We start from the raw sequence: 21,142 nt of genomic DNA, 5'->3' as shown, positions 1-21,142 counted from the left end.
AACCAAAACAAGAAGTCAGTACAGGGTGCTCTTCCCGTTAGCAAGCTCTATTCCCACAGATGTCTAAATAGAAAACTGGGAGGTATAGTGGAACAAACAAAACTAAGGACTACTAAGGATTTACATGCCCAGATTAGATGCAGACATTTAACACAAGCACTCTGTGGAGATCTCCAGAAGGCAGTTCAGGGCACCCAAAGGCCTCACTCACCCTCTGAAAGACTCTGAATGCTTTCCTTGCTGCAGAGAGCACCTGAAATCTCCATGCTCTCATCATAGGCAGTTTAGCACTTAATACTAACAGTTATGCTACATTAGGTGATTTGGGGCTTAGTTCCTCCGTGGTTATGTATTTCTCCCTTCTGCCTAACACCAGCCTAAACCTCCCCTGGTGCAGCTTGAGACTGCGTCCTCTTGTTCTGGTGCTGGTTGCCTGGGACAAGAGACCAACCCCCACCTGGCTACAACCTCCCTTCAGGTAGTTGTAGAGAGCAAGAAGGTCTCCCCTGAGCCTCCTCTTCTCCAGGCTAAGCAACCCCAGCTCCCTCAGCCTCTCCTCGTAGGGCTTGTGCTCGAGACCACTCCCCAGCCTCATTGCCCTTCTCTGGATATGTTCCAATGTCTCAATGTCCTTCTTAAACTGAGGGGCCCAGAACTGGACACCAAGTCCTGAAAAAGCAGTGTGCATGCAACAGCAAGATCTCACCACATGGTGGGGAACTGTAGTCAGCCGCAGAGAAAAACTAGCAGCGTGGGAGAATGTCAGCTGCACCTGCCTTTGACACCATCACAGGCCCAGACAGAGCAGCTCCTATGTGATCCAAACCAAAGTAGTTATATTGGCTTATTACAATCAAATGCTCATTTGGGACACTATCAAATTCTTGAGCTGAATTTAAGAGTGTCAGTCAGCCCTATAAAGCATCCTTATTACCTCCATGTGTAAATATTCTGGATTCCCTTAGCGTCAGTGAAAGCAATACAAATGTTTCATGAGGTCAGCATTTGACCTGACAGAAAATCATGAAGACTTAAAAATGAAGGATGCATATCTGTTGGTGTTTGCTCCTATCTCTGCCTTAGTACAAAGCACTGAAATTCTGCCTTCAGATGCACACTGAAAACTACATCATTCACTGTGTAACAGAGCATTGAGTGATCTCCCCAACGTCACCCAGACAGTTCACAGAATGGTTTGGATTGGAAGGGACCTTAAGGATCATCTAGTTCCAGCCCCCTCCACCACTGGCAGGGACACTTTCCACTACATCAGGTGACTCAAGTCCCTGTCCAACCTGTCTTTGAAAACCTCCAGGGAGCAGGCATCCAAAACCTCCCTGGGCAACCTGTTCCAGTGTCTCACCATCATCACTGCAAAGCATTTATTTCTAATATCCAGCCTAAATCTACCCTCTTACAGATGCAATCCATTCCCTCCCATCCTTTCACTGCAAGCCTTTGTAAAAAGCCCCTCCCCACCTTTCTTGTAGGTCCCCTTCAGGTACTGGAAGGCCACTATAAGGTTTCCCCAGAGCCTTCTCTTCTCTATGCTGAATGCCCCAATTGTCACAGTCTGTCCCCATAGGGGAGGTGCTCCAGCCCTATGATCATCTTTGTGGCTCTCCTCTGGACCCACTCCTACAGTCCTTCTTGTGTTGGGGGCACCAAAACTGGATGCAGTACTCCAGGTAGGGTCTCACAAGAGCAAAGGGGGAGAATTACCTCCCTCATCCTGCTCATCACACTTGTTTTGATGCAGCCCAGGATATGGTTGGCTTTCTGGGCTGCAAGCACACATTGCCAGCTTATGTCTTTTCATTAACTGACATCCCCAAGTCCTTCTCCTCAAAACTGCTCTCAAGCCACTCCTCACTCAGCTTGTATTTGTGACTGGGATTGACCTTGCACTTGGCTTTGTTGAACTTCAGGAGGCTGGCACATGCCCACCTCTCAAGCCCATCCAAGTCCCCCTGGATGCCATCCCTTCCCTACCGTGCTAACTAAACCACACAGCTTGACATCATCTGCAAACTTGCTGAGGGTGCACTCAGTCCCACTGTCCGTATCACTGACAAAGATGTTAAACAACACTGCTTCCAGTACCAACTGCTGAGGGACAGTGCTTGTACTGGTCTCCATTTGGACATTGAGCCACTGACTGCAACTTGCTGAGTGCAACCATCCAGCCAATTCCTTACCCAGTGAGTGGTCTGTCCCTCAAGTCCACATTTTTCCTATTTGGTGGCCAGGATGTCATGCAGGACAGCATCAAACACTTTACACAAGTCCAGTTGCTCCTCCCTTATCCACTGATGCTGTAACTCCATTCAACCAAGACCAGGCTAATCTACCTACCTGCAGTTTATATACACAGTAAGAGTCACCTAAGCATTCAGAAGTGAATAATAAATTTCAAGTTGGATTGGACATGATGATCTTGAAGGTCTCTTCCAACCTGGTTTGGTTTATTCTAAATGGTTTATTCTAAAGTATAAATCTACAACTTTAGACATTATTAGGACCCTGAATGAAAAAAGTCCTCTCAAAAGCAAATTTATTTAATGTATCTTAAGTGTAGCCTCTATGGCTTGGTTACCCAAAGTCACAGTTTTAAAACCTCAACTATAATTTCCAGTAACAATCTGGCTCAGAACACAGATACTAAAGGTATTAATCTGATTGCACTCTATGTTCCTTCATATCCTATCACTGAAAGGGTATTTTGCATCAGGATTTTTGTTGGGTTTGATTTGTTTGGGCTTTTTTAATGCTTCTGTTCTTGATTGAAATCTACTATTCTAACTAATCTCCTCTGATGTCCCAGCCAGAAGTACATGGCTGTCTGAATTTAACAGATTGTCAGATATGTAAACAAATAGGATTAGCTTTTCAGAACCCTGTTTGACAGACACTGTATTAGGTGTCAGACATTAATTCTGAAAGAGAAGCTGTTGCCCTTTCTTCTGAAGGACAAATGAATATCCATTCTGGAAAGCAATCCAGATACTTAGCCTTGATGACTGACCTTAGCAAAATGCACAGCATGTGATTTATTCCCTAGAGGTCTGATAGAAGTGAATTTCTCATCAGATGTCTCCAGTTTGGGAAAGATTACAGAAACAGAGTGATTTCCTATTGCTCAAATAATGAATATTGCTTGCCTAATTGTGGCCTTCCAGTATCTGAAGGGGGCCTACAGGAAGGCTGGGGAGGGACTTGTCAGGATCTCAGGTAGTGATAGGACTAGGGGGAATGGAATGAAGCTGGAGGTGGGGAGATTCAGGCTAGATGTGAGGAGGAGGTTCTTCACCATGAGAGTGGTGAAACCCTGGAATGGGTTGTCCAGGGAGGTGGGTGAGGCCCTGTCCCTGGAGGTGTTTGAGACCAGGCTGGATGAGGCTCTGGCCAGCAGGGGGGGCAGGGGGGTTGGAACTAGATGATTCTTTTGGTCCCTGCTAACGCTGACTGATACTATGATACTATGATAAACTGTACAGACTGCTTATTATCATAGAATCAATAAGGTTAGAAAAGACCTCAGAGATCATCAAGTCACACCTATGAGTCCATATATCACATATATTAACATTGTATCTTATGTCCTAACAGCAAGAGTCATTTCCTGTAGACTGTATGCACAGTGTAAGGAGCAAGAAGAGTCTGGAGTGACAAAATGCACTTGACTATTATATGGCTATTTATTCCTCTACTTTTTTATGGTTAGTTTCCACGTTACAGCCTTGCACTCTGAAACACCACCAATTTCCATAACAGTAGTATCAGAAACTGTACTTTTAAACACAAACTCCTAAGCTCAGTATGAAGACTTCAGTTTTGATTCTAAGTATCTCTGGCCACAGAAGAAATACTCTAAACAGGTGCTTAAATCCTGTCCCTACACCATGTCACATTTAGATGCTACGGTCTCCTGATTTTCACTTAAATTGTACTAGTTTGGCTGGGATAAAGTTAACTTTCTTCACACTGTCTTGCTTGTAAGATGCTATGTTTTACACCTGTGATGAAAGCAGTGTTGATAACACAGGGATATTTTAGTTATTGCTGAACAGTGCTTACACAGAGACAAGGACTTTTCTGCTCTGCATACCAATCTGCCTGTGAGCAGGGTGGGGGCGCACAAGAAGCTGGAGTGGGCACAGCTGGCACAGCCAATCCCATCTGACCAAAACAATATTCCATACCATACTATACTGTGCTCAGCAACAAAGCTAGGGGAGAATTTTACTGGGGATGCCATTGGCATCTGGCACTGCTTGGCAAGTAGTGAACAGCTGTTTGGTTGTTTGGTGTTAATTTAAAATCGCTTGGGTTTTGTTTTGTTTTCTTTCCTTTCCCTTTTCTTTTCCCCCTTTTTCAAGCCTTAAAGTGTCATCATCTCAAGTTTTCTCACTTTTATCTTTCTGACTCTCTCCCCTCTCTCAGTGATGGGGAGTAAGTGGCAAGTGCTCATGTGATGCCAAGCTGCCTACAAAGGTTAAACCAGGGAAAGAGCTCAACATTTTCGAAGGACACATAAACATACCTTGTCCAGGTTCATATTGATTTACAGTCAGTTGATCAGGTTTGTGTTTGATATATCCCTGCTTCAAGCACTTCTCCAAGAAAAGGTCACAAATTTCAGGAATACCTAGTTATAGAACCAAAAGTGTAAGTAAGCCAGGATACCTTTCAATGCTTTTATCTTTTGCTTTTTACACTAACTATAGTAACTGACAAAATACATAGAAACAGCTTCACAGGTATTCAAATCCACCTTTAATAATGATCACTTTGTACTTGCTGTAACAAACATCAGAACTTGGGGCCTGATCTGCAGTATCTGATATATCCATAACATCTTGCTATTCCCTCAAGACCCTCTGTATTCAGAAGAGGATCACTACCCACAAATGCAACTAACCTATCCCTAAACACAAATAAAAGCCTATCAGAGGCACAATTTCCACCAACTACAGCAAAAACATTGCAGTCAAGAAGCAAAGTGATTATGCAGGAAGTCAGAAGTTGTAAAGAGAGCCCTTTAAAAAGTGTACTCCCTAGAAATCTGTTACTGAATTAAGTATCACCCAAAACATCTGCTGATGTTAAACTGGCTTCGAAATAAGAGTGAAAATTCCAGTCCTTCACTGATTCTTTGCTTTGCTATCCTACCTGAGAACTTCAGTGTAAAATTCTGTTGGAGGTAACACCCACAAAGAGGATAGTAACAGCCCCTCCATGAATCTATTGATGTTTTTCTCTCACATAAAATAGGCTAGCTGTGAGACTATAAACCAGCTCAAATCTCAATGCTTTTGTGATTATATAGCTTCACTGTCAAAATTACAACATAACTAGAGTTCTTCTGTTGGAAGCTCCATTCACCCCAGGACACAAGCATCACCCTAGGCACCTTCAAGTTTTACAGGAATTGAACTCCCTTTTCTCACTATTTTTAAATCTAAGACTGTAAGATGACTCACTGGCTTTGCTCTGACTCACAGCACTAAACTCCAAATAAGAGTTATTCACAATTGCTTTCACTCCAAAGGAAAGTTTTTGGGTTGCCTCCAGCAAATTTCAAGCTAGCAGAGATAAATATACAAAGCAATAGACGTCACAACCCCCAAATAAATTCATTTGTCATTTGTAACATGTAACTGTTTTATGAAAGAAAGGCTAAAAAAGAAAGATGATTAAAATCCCAAAAGCTTTATTTGAATGAACCTCAACAAAGGGTAGCAACCCCTGTAAGTGGCTGGAAAAGAAGCTTCAAGCACTCACTGTGATTTGGAATTGATCTTATTTAAAAGCAATTTTTGTTAAAGCACTGTGTGTGCTTAATATACAGTGAAGGCTTCCCTTTTAGTAGAATCTCAACTCTCCTTTGATTAGACTCTCAGTAAGGCTTAAAGGCTTTGTAAAATGATTCAAACATCAGTGCAGAGTAAGTATGATTTAATATGGAAATTCTCACCTCCAGGTAAAGGTTTGTCTTTATCAACATTGTTGTTGTTATAGCAAAACTCATATCCAAAATGTTTTACTCTTCTATGCTTTAAAGTCTTCTGGGCTATAAAAAACACATAAGTTTAAAGATTAAATGACATAAAAGTACAGGCACTTTGCTGTGCTTCCCTACTCCATCTGACCTGGTAAATAATCTTTAATTAACAGTCAAAATCCTTGCTCTTTATGGCACACAATTCTTTTGCCTTGTTACCTTTTGCAGTTCCTGAAGCGTTACATTCACTGCTGTTTGAAATCAAATAGATAGTGATTTTGTATATGCAAGAAGCAGAGCACCAATTCTATTGAGCAGTGTTTAATCTATCTTTAATCTTATCCTGATTGCTGAACTCACACTTGATTAATATCCTATGGATATAGCAGGATCCTTCACTTTCACCAATCACTAAGTTACATGCTAGGCAAGGTAAATATAACCCTTTGTATTGTTCCAGTGAAGAAAGCTTTTAAGTGAATTCCAAGAACAATTCATTTATTAAGAGATTTAATTCCACAGAGCTCAAGTGAATCACAGAATATGTATCTGGTTGGAAGACACCTTGAAGATCATCCAGTCCAACCTTCAACCCAGTACTGAAGTGTCAACAGTAAGAAACATCCCTGAGCACCAGGTAAGCACATGGAATGTGCATCTGACTGACTGTGAGAAGACACAGCTCCTCAGTTAGACATCAAATTACAAGAACAGTCTTCTGCTTGGCATAAGACACCTGAAAGATACTTTATTTGTTTCTGGATGCAGAAATGCATTAGGAATAGTGTGGCCAGCAGGAGCAGGGAGGTCATTGTGCCCCTGTACTCTGCTTTGGTTAGGCCACACCTGGAGTACTGTGTCCAGTTCTGGGCCCCTCAGTTTAAGAAGGACATTGAAACACTTGAACGTGTCCAGAGAAGGGCAACAAGGCTGGGGAGAGGCCTTGAACACAAGCCCTATGAGAAGAGGCTGAGGGAGCTGGGATTGTTTAGCCTGGAGAAGAGGAGGCTCAGGGGTGACCTCATTGCCCTCTACAACTACCTGAGGGGTGGTTGTGGCTGGGAAGGGGTTGGTCTCTTCTCCCAGGCAACCAGCACCAGAACAAGAGGACACAGTCTCAAGCTGCGCCAGGGGAGGTTTAGACTCGAGGTGAGGAGGAAGTTCTTCACCGAGAGAGTCGTTTGTCATTGGAACAGGCTGCCCAGGGAGGTGGTTGAGTCACCGTCCCTGGAGGCGTTCAAGAGGGGATTGGACGTGGCACTTGGTGCCATGGTCTAGTCATAGGGTCTGTGTTGATAGGTTGGACTCGATGATCCTCGAGGTCCTTTCCAACCTAAGTTATACTGTGATATTATTCAAGTAAATCCATACCAGGTATATCACTTCAGACCACTTGCCCCCAGGAGTTTATCACTTGCAATATAAGACCTGATTTCTAAAACACTAAGAACAAATACACAGTGATTTCAAACCATACATTTACCAAGATGCAGATTTCTTGTAAACTGACATTGTAGGGAAAAAAAACCAGCATCAAAGTATGGAAGGTCTGGATTTCTATGGTTTTACCCACCATTCTGAGTATCTTCATTTCCTGTCCAGTCAACACTTTCCAACATCCTCCTTTCTTCCTCTGGAGAAATAATCTTTTCAATGACCATTAGGCCTGGAGGCAAGTTTGTAGGAACAGCATCCTGCCAGAAAACTAGGGTGCATTGAAAAAGATAACATTGTCACTGTTCAGAGAAAACAAAACCATGTGCTCCCTACAGGGATATTTATTGTGTGCAAGAATATAGTATAGCTATGCAAGTATTTAACAGTACAACGGAGCCCTTGTCAGGATCTTAGTTAGTTAGTTAGTGAATGAATGACCCTTTTTGGCATGACAAAAGAGGATAAGGCCCAAGTTTTGCAGCATGCAAAGCAATTTCTAAACATTTTACTGCACACAACCAACAATTCAAATGCAAAACCACTTGTGATTTTTCTGTCAAAATAATAGTAAAAAGAACTTCTCGCTCCTGTCAGGATTCTGCCTGCAGTTCACTTTGATTTTCTAAAACTTTGTCCTGAGAACCAATCTGTAATCAGATTGAGGTGGTGGAGTCGCCATCATTGGAGGTGTTCAGGAGGAGACTTGATGGGGTACTTGGTGCCATGGGTTAGCTGTCTGGGTGGGTTGGATTGGTTGATGGGTTGGACGCAATGATCTTGAAAGTCTCTTCCAACCTGGTTTGGTTTATTCTAAATAAAGATATGGAGGAGTATAGTGCACTAGCTAGGTGAACACAAAATGCTGGTGATGTAAGGACATTCAGTTTGCTATTGTAACAGCTTAAAAAAGCTATTCACCGGCAGAATGTACCAACCAGCACCCAGAGCCCTTTTCATTAGGCACTACAAAAGATCACAGAAAGAGCAACAGCTCTTGACTTAAATAACTTACAGTGAACCATCAAAAAAAGCCTGCAGACAAGGGGCAAAAAAGAACCAAAGATCATACGGTTTCCATTTTCCTTCTTGGAATTGAGGTAGAGATTGCAAGACTAAGGTCACACAAGAAGTCAAATGAACTGTTCAGAGATCAGCTAAGTACCAATTTAACTCCTTAATCACAAATCCTTTGTGTGTAATAATGAACAGTCTAGAAACTACCTAAATCCCTTTTTCTCCAAATAAAGGAGTTCAAGTTCGAGTATCCTATCACAAAACACAAGAATCAAAGATTATTTTACATCTTGAATCTTTGATTCTGACTCTCATTCTCCCTATCAACTTCTACTCTAGTGTGCTTTTAGCTATATTTACAATTTAGGAAGCAAAAGCAAAGGGAAGCAGAATGCAGGAAGTTGGATATGTGGGAGAGCTGAAAAATTATACCTTTTTCCACAAAATTAATGTATAGAACAATGTTTTGGCCAAAGTCTTCCAGTGTTACTTCTTTTCCATTAAGGGCATCAAAGGCTTTCTTAGCTTCTTCTGTGGTCCCGTATTTCACAAATGAATATGGTTTATTCGGTGGCATTAAGAGTGTTTCCACCAATCCATATTCTTCTACTATTTTGAGCAGTTGATGTCTACTCATCCCATTGCCAAGACCTGCATTGGCAATAACCAGGCTCTAATTGAAAAAGAATCAAAAAAAATATGGCAGAATTAGTGATTACTGTTGGTTCATTTAAAACTAACCCTCTACCAAGAAAGCAGCTCTACAAAGAAAATTTAAGCCCATGAGTACTGTTCTACATATCCCACATAAGATATTTAAGTTTCAATGAGGTGTATGAGGAGAAGGCAATCTAATGGGGCTAAGCACATATTCTGGCAGAAAGTCTTGAAGCCTCTATCTGAGATGTATCCTGAACAAATGCATGTAGTTGCTACTTCAATAGAATGCAACAGAACAGAACAGAACAGAATAGAATAGAACAGAACAGAACAGAACAGAACAGAACAGAACAGAATAGAATAGAATAGAATAGAATAGAATAGAATAGAATAGAATAGAATAGAATAGAATAGAATAGAATAGAATAGCAAGAAGGCAAATGGCATCCTGGCCTGTATCAGAAATAGTATGGCCAGCAGGACTAGGGAAGTCATTCTTCCCCTATATTCATCACTGGTTAGACCACACCTTGAGTATTGTGTCTAGTTCTGGGCCCCTCAATTTAAGAAGGACATTGAGACTCTTGAATGTGTCCAGAGAAGGGCAACAAAGCTGGTGAGAGGCCTCGAGCACCAGCCCTATGAGGAGAGGCTGAGGGAGCTGGTATTGTTTAGCCTGGAGAAGAGAAGGATCAGAGGACACCTTATTGCTCTCTACAACTACCTGACACAACTGGTGAGGGAGCCAGCCAGGAAGGTGCCCTCCTGGACTTGCTTCTTGTGAAGAGCAAAAATCTTGTTGGGGAAGTAAAGGTTGGAGAGCATCTAGGGCTCAGCGATCATGAGATGATTGAGTTCCCTATCCTTGGGGAAACAAAGAGAGGGGTTACTAGAACTACCACCTGGAACTTCTGGAGGGCAAATTTTGGCCTGTTCAGGAGTCCCTTAGGAGGCCACCCTGAAGGATATAGGAGTCCAGGAAGGTTGGGCATACTTCAAGAGGGAAATCTTAAAGGTAAAGTTCATTGAGCATTTTAAGAAGCAGCATTCCCTCCTGTCTTGTCCCCTTTTCTGCAAGGGAAGAGCAAGTTGTCCCCTTTTCAAACAGCTGCTTGTCAGTCAATCATTTTGACTCCCACAGAACCACAGACTAAATCAATTTAGGTGAAGAAAACAATGTGGGAAGAAAGATTTCCAAGATCGACATGTTTTTAACAGGGGGTTTAGATGAGACAAATTGTTCTTGGTAGAGAAGTGCAGAGGAAAACAAGATACAAAAGCTAAAAGCCAGAGAAGAAATCAGACAGAAAAAGAACCAAGTTTATCTACTTCAACATGGTAACATTTCCCTTGCTTTCTTCTCCTCTCCAAACCAAGGAAGTACTGTTTCAGATTCTAAAATACACTTATCCTATGGCCATCAAAGTCTCTACACAGACATTAACCTGGTGAAGTGCAGCTCTACTTTGAAATCAAACTCCTTAATATCTTAATCATATGTAAGAACAGAGCACAGATAAGAGCATTTTCACACTACCATAAAAATTGGAACTACCAGTCACCTGTGTGGCATGAGAGACGCACTCAATGCCCTCATGTCTCATCAGTGTGTGCTGAGCTCTGACCTGCTTCCTCAATACTTTCTTCCTCATTTTATGGACTTTCAAACGCTCTTCAGTGTTTTTAACTTCCATGCTGGTGATCTAGAAAACAGCAGTAACAACACATAGTAAGCCTCCTGCTTGAAAAATTAAACACTTCAGCCTGCTCTCAAGTGACAGCCTCCCCATCTCATATGTCATCTCTAGGAGATAGATAATTACAAATGCTATTAATTATTTGAGCGTGACAAAACATCTTTGTGGGTGACATGGACAGTGGCATTGAGTGCACCCTCAGCAAGTTTGCTGATGACACCAAGCTGTGTGGTGCAGCAGACACGCTGGAGGGAAGGGAGGCCATCCAGAAGGACCTTGACAGGCTGGAGAGGTGGGCACAGGCCAACCTCATGAAGTTCAATAAGAGCAAGTGCAGGGTCCTGCATCTGGGTCGAGGCAATCCCAGGCACAAATACAGGCTGGGCAGTGACTGGCTGGAGGGTAGCCCTGAGGAGAGAGACTTGGGGGTGCTGGTGGACAAAAAGCTCAACATGACCTCTCAGTGTGCACTTGCAGCCCGCAAAGCCAATCAGATCCTGGGCTGCATCAGGAGAAGTGTGGCCAGCAGGGCAAGGGAGGTGAGCCTCCCCCTCTACTCAGCCCTGGTGAGACCCCACCTGGAGTACTGTGTCCAGTTCTGGAGCCCTTATTACAAGAGGGATGTGGAGGTGCTGGAACATGTCCAGAGAAGGGCCACGAGGATGATCAGAGGGCTGGAGCACCTCTCCTATGAGGACAGACTGAAGGAGTTGGGGCTGTTCAGTCTGCAGAAGAGAAGGCTCCCAGGTGACCGAATTGTGGCCTTCCAGCATCTGAAGGGGGCCTACAGGAAGGCTGGGGAGGGACTTCTCAGGATCTCAGGTAGTGATAGGACTAGGGGGAATGGATTGAAGCTGGAGGTGGGGAGATTCAGGCTGGATGTGAGGAGGAGGTTCTTCATCATGAGAGTGGTGAAGCCCTGGAATGGGTTGTCCAGTGAAGTGGTCGGGGTGCCGTCCCTGGAGGTGTTTAAGAGCAGGCTGGCTGAGGCTCTGGTCAGCCTGATCTAGTGTGGGGTGTCCCTGCCCATGGCAGGGGGGTTGGAACTAGATGATCCTTGTGGTCCCTTCCAACCCTGACTGATACTGTGATACTACTATGAAAACAAACTCTGGAAAGTATGTTCTTCCTTAGTCAACAGCGTGATTTTCACCATCCCTGAAGTTCTGTTATTAAATTCTCTTTTATTAAGCTTCACAAAGATTGCCATGATTTAGGTTTTTCTTCTTTCTCTTCACTCCTTTATTCATACTATAAACATTTGCAGTTTTAAACCTGCCTGCCCCTCTGCCCCTCCTGGTTTCATAAGTAACTTTAGATCATTTCCTTGTCTCTAAAGGCTCTCCAGAGCAGAACAAGAGAGAAAAAAATACTAATTGTGGAACTGCCATGAGATTTGTATCATCTTAGCTTCTAAGTTATTCATGCCTCACCAAATCCTTGATCTGGAGATGAAACTGTTTCCATTTTTTCCTAACTGCCACTTTCAAGTTTATATGACATTTGGCAAAAATTGCTTGTTTGGGGAGTAGAAAAATGTGTTCAATTTTTAAATATCTAAGAATTAGCAGGCAGGATGCTTCACACCTCATTTAGTACATTTCCCAAGGCCAAATGTCACACCAATCACACTCCTGTCATGAGAAGTAAGGGAAAACTGAATACAAATTAACTACCAGACTTAGTAGCAACATAGCATTCACTCACCAGTGAGTTACTTAAGGGTCCAGGTTTTGCTGCATCTTTTGCCACTTCTGCTCTACCATTATACTGAGCCCACAGAGTATCTTCTCATATCCCTTTAAACCTCCTATCTATTCCTAAATCCCTTCCCACTTCCTTCAAACCCAAGGGAAACGTCACAGTATCACAGTACAATAGAGGTTGGAAGAGACCTCCAGAGATCACTGGGTCCAACCCCCCTGCCAAAGCAGGTTCACTTAGGCTAGGAATGCATCGAGGTGGGTTTTGAATGTGTCCAGAGAAGGAGACTCCACAACCTCTCTGGGCAGCCTGTGCTCTGTCACCCTCACTGTAAAGACGTCTGTGTTCAAGCTTGTTCCCATGTTTTTTGTCTTATTACTGTGCACCACCAAAAAAAAGATTGACCCCATCCACTTGACACCCACCCATCAGATATTTATAGGCACTGATGAGATCCACTTTCAATCTTATCAAGACTAAATAGGCCCAGGAATCTCAGTCTCTCTTCACAGAGGAAGTGCTCAAGTCCCCTAATTATAGTCAGATTAGTTCCCTAATCAAGTCCATTCCTAACATAAGACTATGGCAAAGCTTCCAAACATTGATGTGACTAGACTTTGCCTCTCTCTTGTGTTTTCCTTATGTTGTAATTCCTTACCTCTATCTTAGGGATTGCTTTTCTTGTGCCCAAAATTTTTTTCTATGAGTACAGCTGGACAAACCAACTGCAGTCTGTCCTTTTCCACTCCTTTATTATCATTGATCTGATAACAATCCTTCCACCTCATCTTCTCTTCACCTCAGAAAGTGGGTTTGTTTCCTGTCTTGTGAGTTCATTTGCTAGGGTTTTTCCTTTAAGAAAAAAAGAAAAATAAATTAAAAACCCCACACCAAAACACAACTGTCAATCACCTCTACAGTTCCTTATTTAAATGTGTCAACTCTGACAGTTGGTCTTCCAATTGCACACCTTCCGGCTTGCAAGAGTGCATAGCTGCTTCCCAACGCCTAAACTGCAGGCACAATCATGAGAATGTGATGATGTACCACAGGAAAATTGTAACAGCAAGAAAATAAATAATTGCACATGAGTATTGAATGCAACTTTGTACTCAACTGACTCAGCAAGTATTTTCTTTGAAACAAATGCAATCACGCTAGTTAAACTGTTACGAAAATACTGAAGAGTTGCAAAGGAATAGCATGCATTCCCTGTGATGGCTGCAGCACTGGCCTCAGCAACAGGCACAACTATTAACTGCACCAAAAAGACATAAACATTTCAAGATAATCTGAATAACAAATGTAGACAGGTGGGGGTTGGTCTGTTCTCCCAGGCAACCACCAACAGAACAAAAGGACACAGACTCAAGCTGCACCAGCGGAGGTTTAGGCTGGATGCTAGGAAGAAGTTCTTCATAGAAAGAGTGGCTGGCCATTGGAGTGGGCTGCCCAGGGAAGTGGTGGAGTCACCATCACTGGAGGTGTTTAAGAAGAGACTGGATGGGATCCTTGCTGCCATGGTTTAGTTGATTAGATAGTGTTGGGTGATAGGTTGGACTCAATGAGCTTGAAAGTCTTTTCCAACCTGGTCAATTCAATTCAATTCAATTCAATTCTATTCTATTCTATTCTATTCTATTCCATTCCATTCCATTCCATCCCATTCCATCTCATCCCATCCCATCCCACCCCATCCCATGGAAATAACACCCTCTAATCCTCAAAAAAAGGAGCAGAACAAGTGCTGCTGAGGAAGACTTATTCTTTTGCCACTCTACCATTTGTTGGTTCTTTCTCCCACTCTTGCTCTTCCACTCCCAAACACATTTCTACAACAGCCTGAAATAAATTAAAACATTTGTCAAAGAAAGTGAACTGGCAACAACAACTTTGTGCAAATGTAGCAAGTTACTGGCATGGTAAGCACAAATAATTCTGCCCTGAAACAATTTCAGGTGCCTGCTATCAAATTTAAGATGGCATGACCCTAACAGTTTAAACCCTCACCTCCTGGCCAAACACTACTATTCAAGTGCTAACTCATATCCTGATCATACACAGATCACATTTACATCTGAACTTGACCAAAAAAAATTAACAAATACTCAGCATCAAGATCCATCCTACCACCATTGGACTCTTGCCAGTTCCTAGAGCCTCTTACTCCAGAGCTGATTCAAGCATAACCACGCTAAAATGCAATGGAGGCAAGATGTATAAAAAGGAAATCTCACACGTGACGAAACTCTTTACAGGGCACAGTTTCAGAGAAAGGAGGAAACTACTGAATCAATCACTTCACGTGGTTCAGAAATATGAAGCATTGAGGCTGAAAACATCAACAGGTTATAGAGCTTCACTTCCCTAAATTATTTTTATGACAGATTTATTAACAACTGTCTTCCATCCCCTCCAAAGCAACAGTGCTCACTGTTGCTCATTGCATACAATATTTTCTGGTTGTCTCCTGAATCTCTTAGTACTTCATTAAATAGCCATTTTCATTTCTTGGTGGCAGACCTGCACAGAGGGCATGGTTCATTCTTCAACAAAAAAAACCCATTTGTTTCTATATACAAATAGTTCAAAATAGTTTTCTTATTGAGAGCTCTTCACCTAATCTCCAACAAGTGTTAAATACAGAGAGCAATGGTCCTCTTAACCTTTAAATAATCATAGTAGTATCAGTCAGGGTTGGAAAGGACCACAAGGATCATCTAGTTCCAAACCCCCTGCCATGGGCAGGGACACCTCACACTAGATCAGGCTGGACAGAGCCTCAGCCAGCCTGGTCTTAAACACCTCCAGGGATGGGGCCCCAACCACCTCCCTGGACAACCCATTCCAGGGCTTCACCACTCTCATGGTGAAGAACCTCCTCCTCACCTCCAGCCTGAATCTCCCCACCTCCAGCTTCATTCCATTCCCCCTAGTCCTATCACTACCTGAGATCCTGAGAAGTCCTTCCCCAGCCTTCCTGTAGGCCCCCTTCAGATACTGGAAGGCCACAATTAGGTCACCTCAGAGCTTTCTCTTCTCCAGACTGAACAGCCCCAACTCCTTCAGTCTGTCCTCATAGGAGAGGTGCTCCAGCCCTCTGATCATCCTTGTGGCCCTTCTCTGGACACCTTCCAGCACCTCCACATCCCTCTTGTAATAGGGGCTCCAGAACTGGACACAGTACTCCAGGTGGGGTCTCACCAGGGCTGAGTAGAGGGGGAGGATCACCTCCCTTGACCTGCTGGCCACACTTCTCCTGATGCAGTCCAGGATCTGATTGGCTTTGCGGGCTGCAAGTGCACACTGAGAGCTCATGTTGAGCTTCTCGTCCACCGGCTCCCCCAAGTCTCTCTCCTCAGGGCTGCTTTCCAGCCAGTCACTGCCCAGCCTGGATTTGTGCCTGGGATTGCCTCGACCCAGATGCAGGACCCTGCACTTGCTCTTATTGAACTTCATGAGGTTGGCTTGTGCCCACCTCTCCAGCCTGTCAAGGTCCCTCTGGATGGCCTCCCTTCCCTCCAGCGTGTCTGCTGCACCACACAGCTTGGTGTCATCAGCAAACTTGATGAGGGTGCACTCAATGCCACTGTCCATGTCACCCACAAAGATGTTGAACAAGACAGGTCCCAGGACTGATCCCTGAGGGACTCCGCTTGTCACTGGCCTCCACTGGGACATGGAGCCATTGACAGCCACTCTTTGGGTGCGGCCATCAAGCCAGTTCCTTATCCATCTAGTGGTCCACCCATCTGTGAGAGTCTAATAAGTTTGTCTCTCTCTATGTGAGTCAACAAAGATAAAAGTGATAGCAGAGCCACTGGAAAGAAGGTGGAAAGAATCCTGTCCACCAATCCTGGATGCAAATCAGCTTGTGATTGCATCGTGATAACACGGGACTACAACAATGGACCCAAGGACCCAGCCATCACACCTTTAGGGCAAGATAATCACCACCTGTTTCCTGAGCTTTGTCTGGATGGAGACAGGGTAGACGGAGATTCCCCCCTCCTCCAGCCAGGGTCTTGCCCAAACACACAGATTTCCTGCCACTGGAATTCCTGAGGGACAATATTTGACTACATACCTAAGGACTAAAAAACTGTATAAAAGACTTGAGCAACTGCTGGTTTGTAGAGAGAAACAGAGGAGAGAAACAGAGGAGAAAAACGGGGAGAAAAACGGAGATGAAGGAAAACACAGGAGACGGGCCAGGCCGCTGAGAAGCCGGGACAATGCTGCTCCGGAGAAAAGAAGCTGCCTGGAGGACCACAGCTCCAGCCAAGCCTCAGCATCCTTTCTCTACAGACCCAGGCTGCCCAGAGGAGCCTCAGCACTGTTCCTGTATCAACCCAACATCTCCCCAGAGGACCACAGCTGTTCTCCAGGAAAAGCCTCACCACGGTTTCTCTACAAACCAAACATCTCCTGCAGCACCTTTCCTCCACAGACTTTAACTGTCCTGGGGGGGATGAGGGGTGTGGTAATATAATTCCTTTCCTCTTCTATCTCTCGTCTCTCTCTCTCTCTCTCTCTCTTCTCCCCTTCCCTTCTTACGTCCACTTTCTCTATTTTCTCCCTCTCCCTTTCTTATTTATCTAATAAATAGTCTAGCTGTTGATACTTTGGCCTCGTTTGTGCCTTTAATTTCACAACATGGGAATATTTAAAAGAACTGTGTCTCCGGACCGAGACATCTAATGTCTCCGGACCTTGACACCATCAAACCCATGTGTCACCAGTTTGGAGACCAGGATGTGGTGCGGGACAGTGTCGAAGGCTTGTCTCAGGTCCAGGTAGACGACATCAGTTGCTCGCCCCTCATCTATTAATTTCATCACCTAGTAAGAAATCTCAAACTTGCTTGCAAGAAAATAGCAGAGTGAAACACCAAAAAGAAAAAGTAAAACATCACACCACAACCAACCAAAAGACACACAAACAAACCAACCCACCACCAAAATAACAAAAGAAACCAAAGCAAAGGTACCTCAGATGGAAAAAGTCTCATGAAAAGACACAAACAGCTTACATTAAGTACATTACCCTAAGTGCATCTAATGGGTTACCCTTAGCAGGATTCATCTGATTTGCAGGCTTGTTCGGCAAGCTTGTCATGACCAAGGTGCTATCAGATTTGGTCTAAAAGCCTTGGCCTGCCTAACTTCATTTGCAATACACAGGCAAACAGAAGCCAACAGCTTTACAGGCTGTCTACATGCAGGTTCTTTGCTTTTGAGCAGAAAGACAAGTAGTCTCAGGCTACTTCACAGGAAAGTATAGGAAAGACATCTTTAATTTGATACAGTGAGGTTACAAAAAGAGATAAAAAATATGGTATGGGTTTACTCTATAGAACCATGAAAATCTAGTTCAGATGGGAAAGCATGGAGCTTATGTACATTATCAATACCATCCAGATCACTGTAGTGCAGCCTCTGCATAACAGACCCAGCCAGAAGAAAAGGGGATAAAAAAAAAAAGCCCTCTCCCAAAATCTACACCTCTGCAAGCTGGCAAACTCCACCTGCTGTCAGGAGAAAGCAGCTGAGTTTAGTCAGCCTTTAGTCAGGCTCTCTCACCAACTACCATATTTTCCAGGTAATAGCCAAGAACTTGTGGCCCAACATCTGGCAGACTAGCACAGAAACTAAGTTGAAAGACTACTTTGCATCCTCTCATAACCTCTGAACTGAACAAGTGACAGTTGAGGTGTGACTCAGCTGCCAAAATAACAGCATTTAAAACTGGCAGAGATGCCCTACCACACAATGCCTTGAATTTCACCTTCTGCTCAAGAAGCTGAAGATCGTCCCTACATGCTACATCATACTTGTCAGCATAACCTAGGTGCCTCCAGCTCTTGAAGGCAGTTCAAACATCAGTACCTGCATTGCTCTGACTGCTGTCAGTCTCTTCTCCCTAATAACAAATGACAGGCTGAGAGGAAACGGCCTCAAGTTGCAGCAGGAGAGGTTTAGACTGGATATTAGAAGAAACTACTGAAAAGGTTATCAAACACTGGAATAGGCTCCCCAGGTAGGTGTGTGAATCTCCATCCCAGGAGGTGTTTGAAAAAACAAAGATGTAATGCTAAGGGACATGGTTCAGCCCTAAACCTGGTAGTTAGGTAGTTGTTGGACTTGATGATCATAAAGGTCTTTTCCAACCAAAACAATTCTGTGATTCTCTCTCACACACACAATCACAGAATCACCAAAGTTGGAAGAGACCTCAAAGATCATCAGGTCCAACCTGTCACCACAGACCTCATGACTAAACCATGGCACCAAGTGCCATGTCCAATCCCCTCTTGAACACCTCCAGGGATGGTGACTCCACCACCAACCTGGGCAGCCTTTACAAAGGCCAAAAGGGCTACATAAGAGAAAGTGTACAGCGTGGATTATTCATTACTGTTTATCACCTCCTTGCACAAGCAGTAAAAAGAAGCTTCTGAACACACAATGAAACGGTCCCTTGGCAATACTAGCTCAGGTTATAGCAAGTCACACAACTGGCCAGGAATTACTGCACAGGTTCGTGTGACACTTGCAGCAGAAACCTCTTCTGTAAAGTGGATGGTGACTGGAGCTAAACAGCAACTGTCAGCAGAGGGAGCACCACGCTCAGTTATCGAGTTTGGCAGTTTGTATTAGGCAATTTTGGCTTGGTTTCGTGCAGCAGACATGTAAACATAAACAGGCACTGTGTATATACAGACATCGAAACTCGTGGAACAAAAGGAACTCAGGTGCCCTGGTGGTCAGCCTGGAGAGCATTGGCCAAACAAGCCTGAAGGTTTGCGTACATCCCTGCCGCTATCCCCACCTCATCTCTGCCAGAGACAGCCAGCACTTAAACCTTCCACAGGCACCCCTGAGATCCACGGGCTCTGGGCACTCGTTAAAAATGATACCGATAACAGGAACAACGACAGGGCTGTTCTGCACTGAATAAACACAGCGGGAGCGAGGCTCTTAAAACTGCGAGGCTTACACCCCCGTACCCTGACAGGGCCAGGGCTAGGCCGCGGCGGGCTCGGCTGCCCACTAGCCGCTGGCGCGGAGGAAATCCCGCAGCAGGGGCGGCCCGCGCTTCCGCCGCCCCTGCGGTACCCCGCCTACTCCCCCTCCCTCAACCGGGAGCCGGGCGGGGCGGGTGCTCCAGCCCCGGGCCCGGTCGACGCCGCACGTTACCTGGACGGAAGCGGCCATGTTGGGGCGGGAGGGCAGACAGGCAGCCCGCCCCCTACCGCCGCCTCCGCCCCTCCGTCATGGCGGCGCCCCGCCCCGCGCGGGTGGGTGCTCGCTGCCGGCCGGGCGGCGGGTTCCCTGATGATGCTTAGCCAGACAAAGCGTCTGTCCCGTTGATCACGCGGTGGAGAAAGCCAAATCTCTCTGACACCAACTGGCGCTCTGCCCCAAGATTTCCTGATGACTCGGGCGCATGCGGCCGCTGTCAGGCAGGTGCTCAGAGGAGGGACGGCTGTGCAGGGGTGGGTCCGGGACCTGTGCTCTAACATTGAGAGAATCTGCCAGTACAGTGCCGGGAACGAGGTGAGAGCGGCCGTCATGAGCCCCCTGCTTTGGACACACGCCTGCTGTGACTCCTGATTTCAGTTTGCGCTGTGCTGCCAAGCTTCCCTTGCCGGCAGGCCCTCCCCATGCCACCTTTTCTCTCTTCAGTACAGACAGCTCCTTGTCATCCTCCTTCCCATCAACAAAGCCTTTCCCAGCGTACACAACAGAAGAAAAGCAATGTTTGAACACGTGCCATCAGCGGAGCACCGTCCCATCGCCCCACACCAGGCTCTGCTCCTTCACCGGGTGCTGCCTCCAGCAGCGGCAGATCCGAAACCAGCAGATGGAGCCACATCCACTCCGTTAAAGACGGCTTCCCCGAGACAAAGGCACGCAGCCGAATAGCCCATCACTCCTGCAGGCCAGCATCGCGGTCAGCACTGGCATGCCCAGTGCTAGGGATGGAAGAAGACAAAAGGATGCCAATGCAGGCAAGGCTACGTGATGACCAAGCCTCTAGTTGTACACACATATTTCCCCACACCCCTTTAGCTCACTAGCAACCTTGCTAAGGCTGCTTGGTAAACCCACGTTACTGAGTGAGCAGCCATGCTGAAAGGAAGCACCTCCATGACTTGCTGACTCCCACACAAGTGATCCTTTAAATCAGAGATTAAATGTGCAAATCTTCCCTGAATTTTTCCCTGCCATCACAGACTAACCAAGCTTCAAACTATGCCTCTATGCATATCCCTTTTCCTCTTCTTTATCCAGAACATTGAAGTCCAGGATTACATAATTTTCCTGTTTTTACCCTACAATAGTCTACTTTTCACTGTACCTTATTACCTAAAACCTATCTTCTTTTTTCTCTTTTTATTTAAGTACCAAGCTGATTCCCCCCCCTCCTTCAACCTCCTGTGGGTATTCAACCTTTCTCAAGGTCGGTTAGGTGTGGGATTCCCAGGTGGGTGGTATGTGGGTGGTATGTAAGGTGACTGATGATCCTATAAACCTGTAGTTAGATGCCAGCTCTTTAACTCACTCCCAGATCCACATTCTGGAGGAGCCTACCTATGCTGTTAAGTAGAGCTGTGCTTACC

General features: G+C 44.8%; 1 protein-coding gene across 2 annotated transcripts in view; it reads right to left on the bottom strand.

Annotated features, from left to right (window-relative positions):
* Positions 1-19,775, bottom strand: part of ALKBH8 (alkB homolog 8, tRNA methyltransferase) — a 64,187-nt gene extending 44,412 nt beyond the window's left edge. The window contains exons 1-7 of one of the 2 annotated variants that reach the window (XM_068144826.1): positions 19,716-19,775; positions 13,175-13,368; positions 10,678-10,818; positions 8,888-9,128; positions 7,578-7,709; positions 5,978-6,073; positions 4,544-4,648 (exon numbers count right to left, since the gene is read on the bottom strand). In XM_068144826.1, the coding sequence (XP_068000927.1) occupies positions 4,544-4,648; positions 5,978-6,073; positions 7,578-7,709; positions 8,888-9,128; positions 10,678-10,809 (706 nt within the window). In that variant the 5' untranslated portion in view covers positions 10,810-10,818; positions 13,175-13,368; positions 19,716-19,775. The remainder of the gene's footprint in view (positions 1-4,543; positions 4,649-5,977; positions 6,074-7,577; positions 7,710-8,887; positions 9,129-10,677; positions 10,819-13,174; positions 13,369-19,715) is intronic. The other variant, XM_068144824.1, reaches the window with a different exon arrangement.
* Between the last annotated feature and the right edge of the window lie 1,367 nt (positions 19,776-21,142).

The sequence above is a fragment of the Melanerpes formicivorus genome, unplaced genomic scaffold (assembly GCF_026170545.1).
Source record: "Melanerpes formicivorus ecotype bairdi unplaced genomic scaffold, bMelFor1.0.p_v2 SCAF_1, whole genome shotgun sequence".
NCBI lineage: Eukaryota > Metazoa > Chordata > Aves > Piciformes > Picidae > Melanerpes > Melanerpes formicivorus.
The sequence above is the reverse complement of the archived record's forward strand: the minus strand, read 5'-3'. Positions and strand labels throughout refer to the sequence as shown.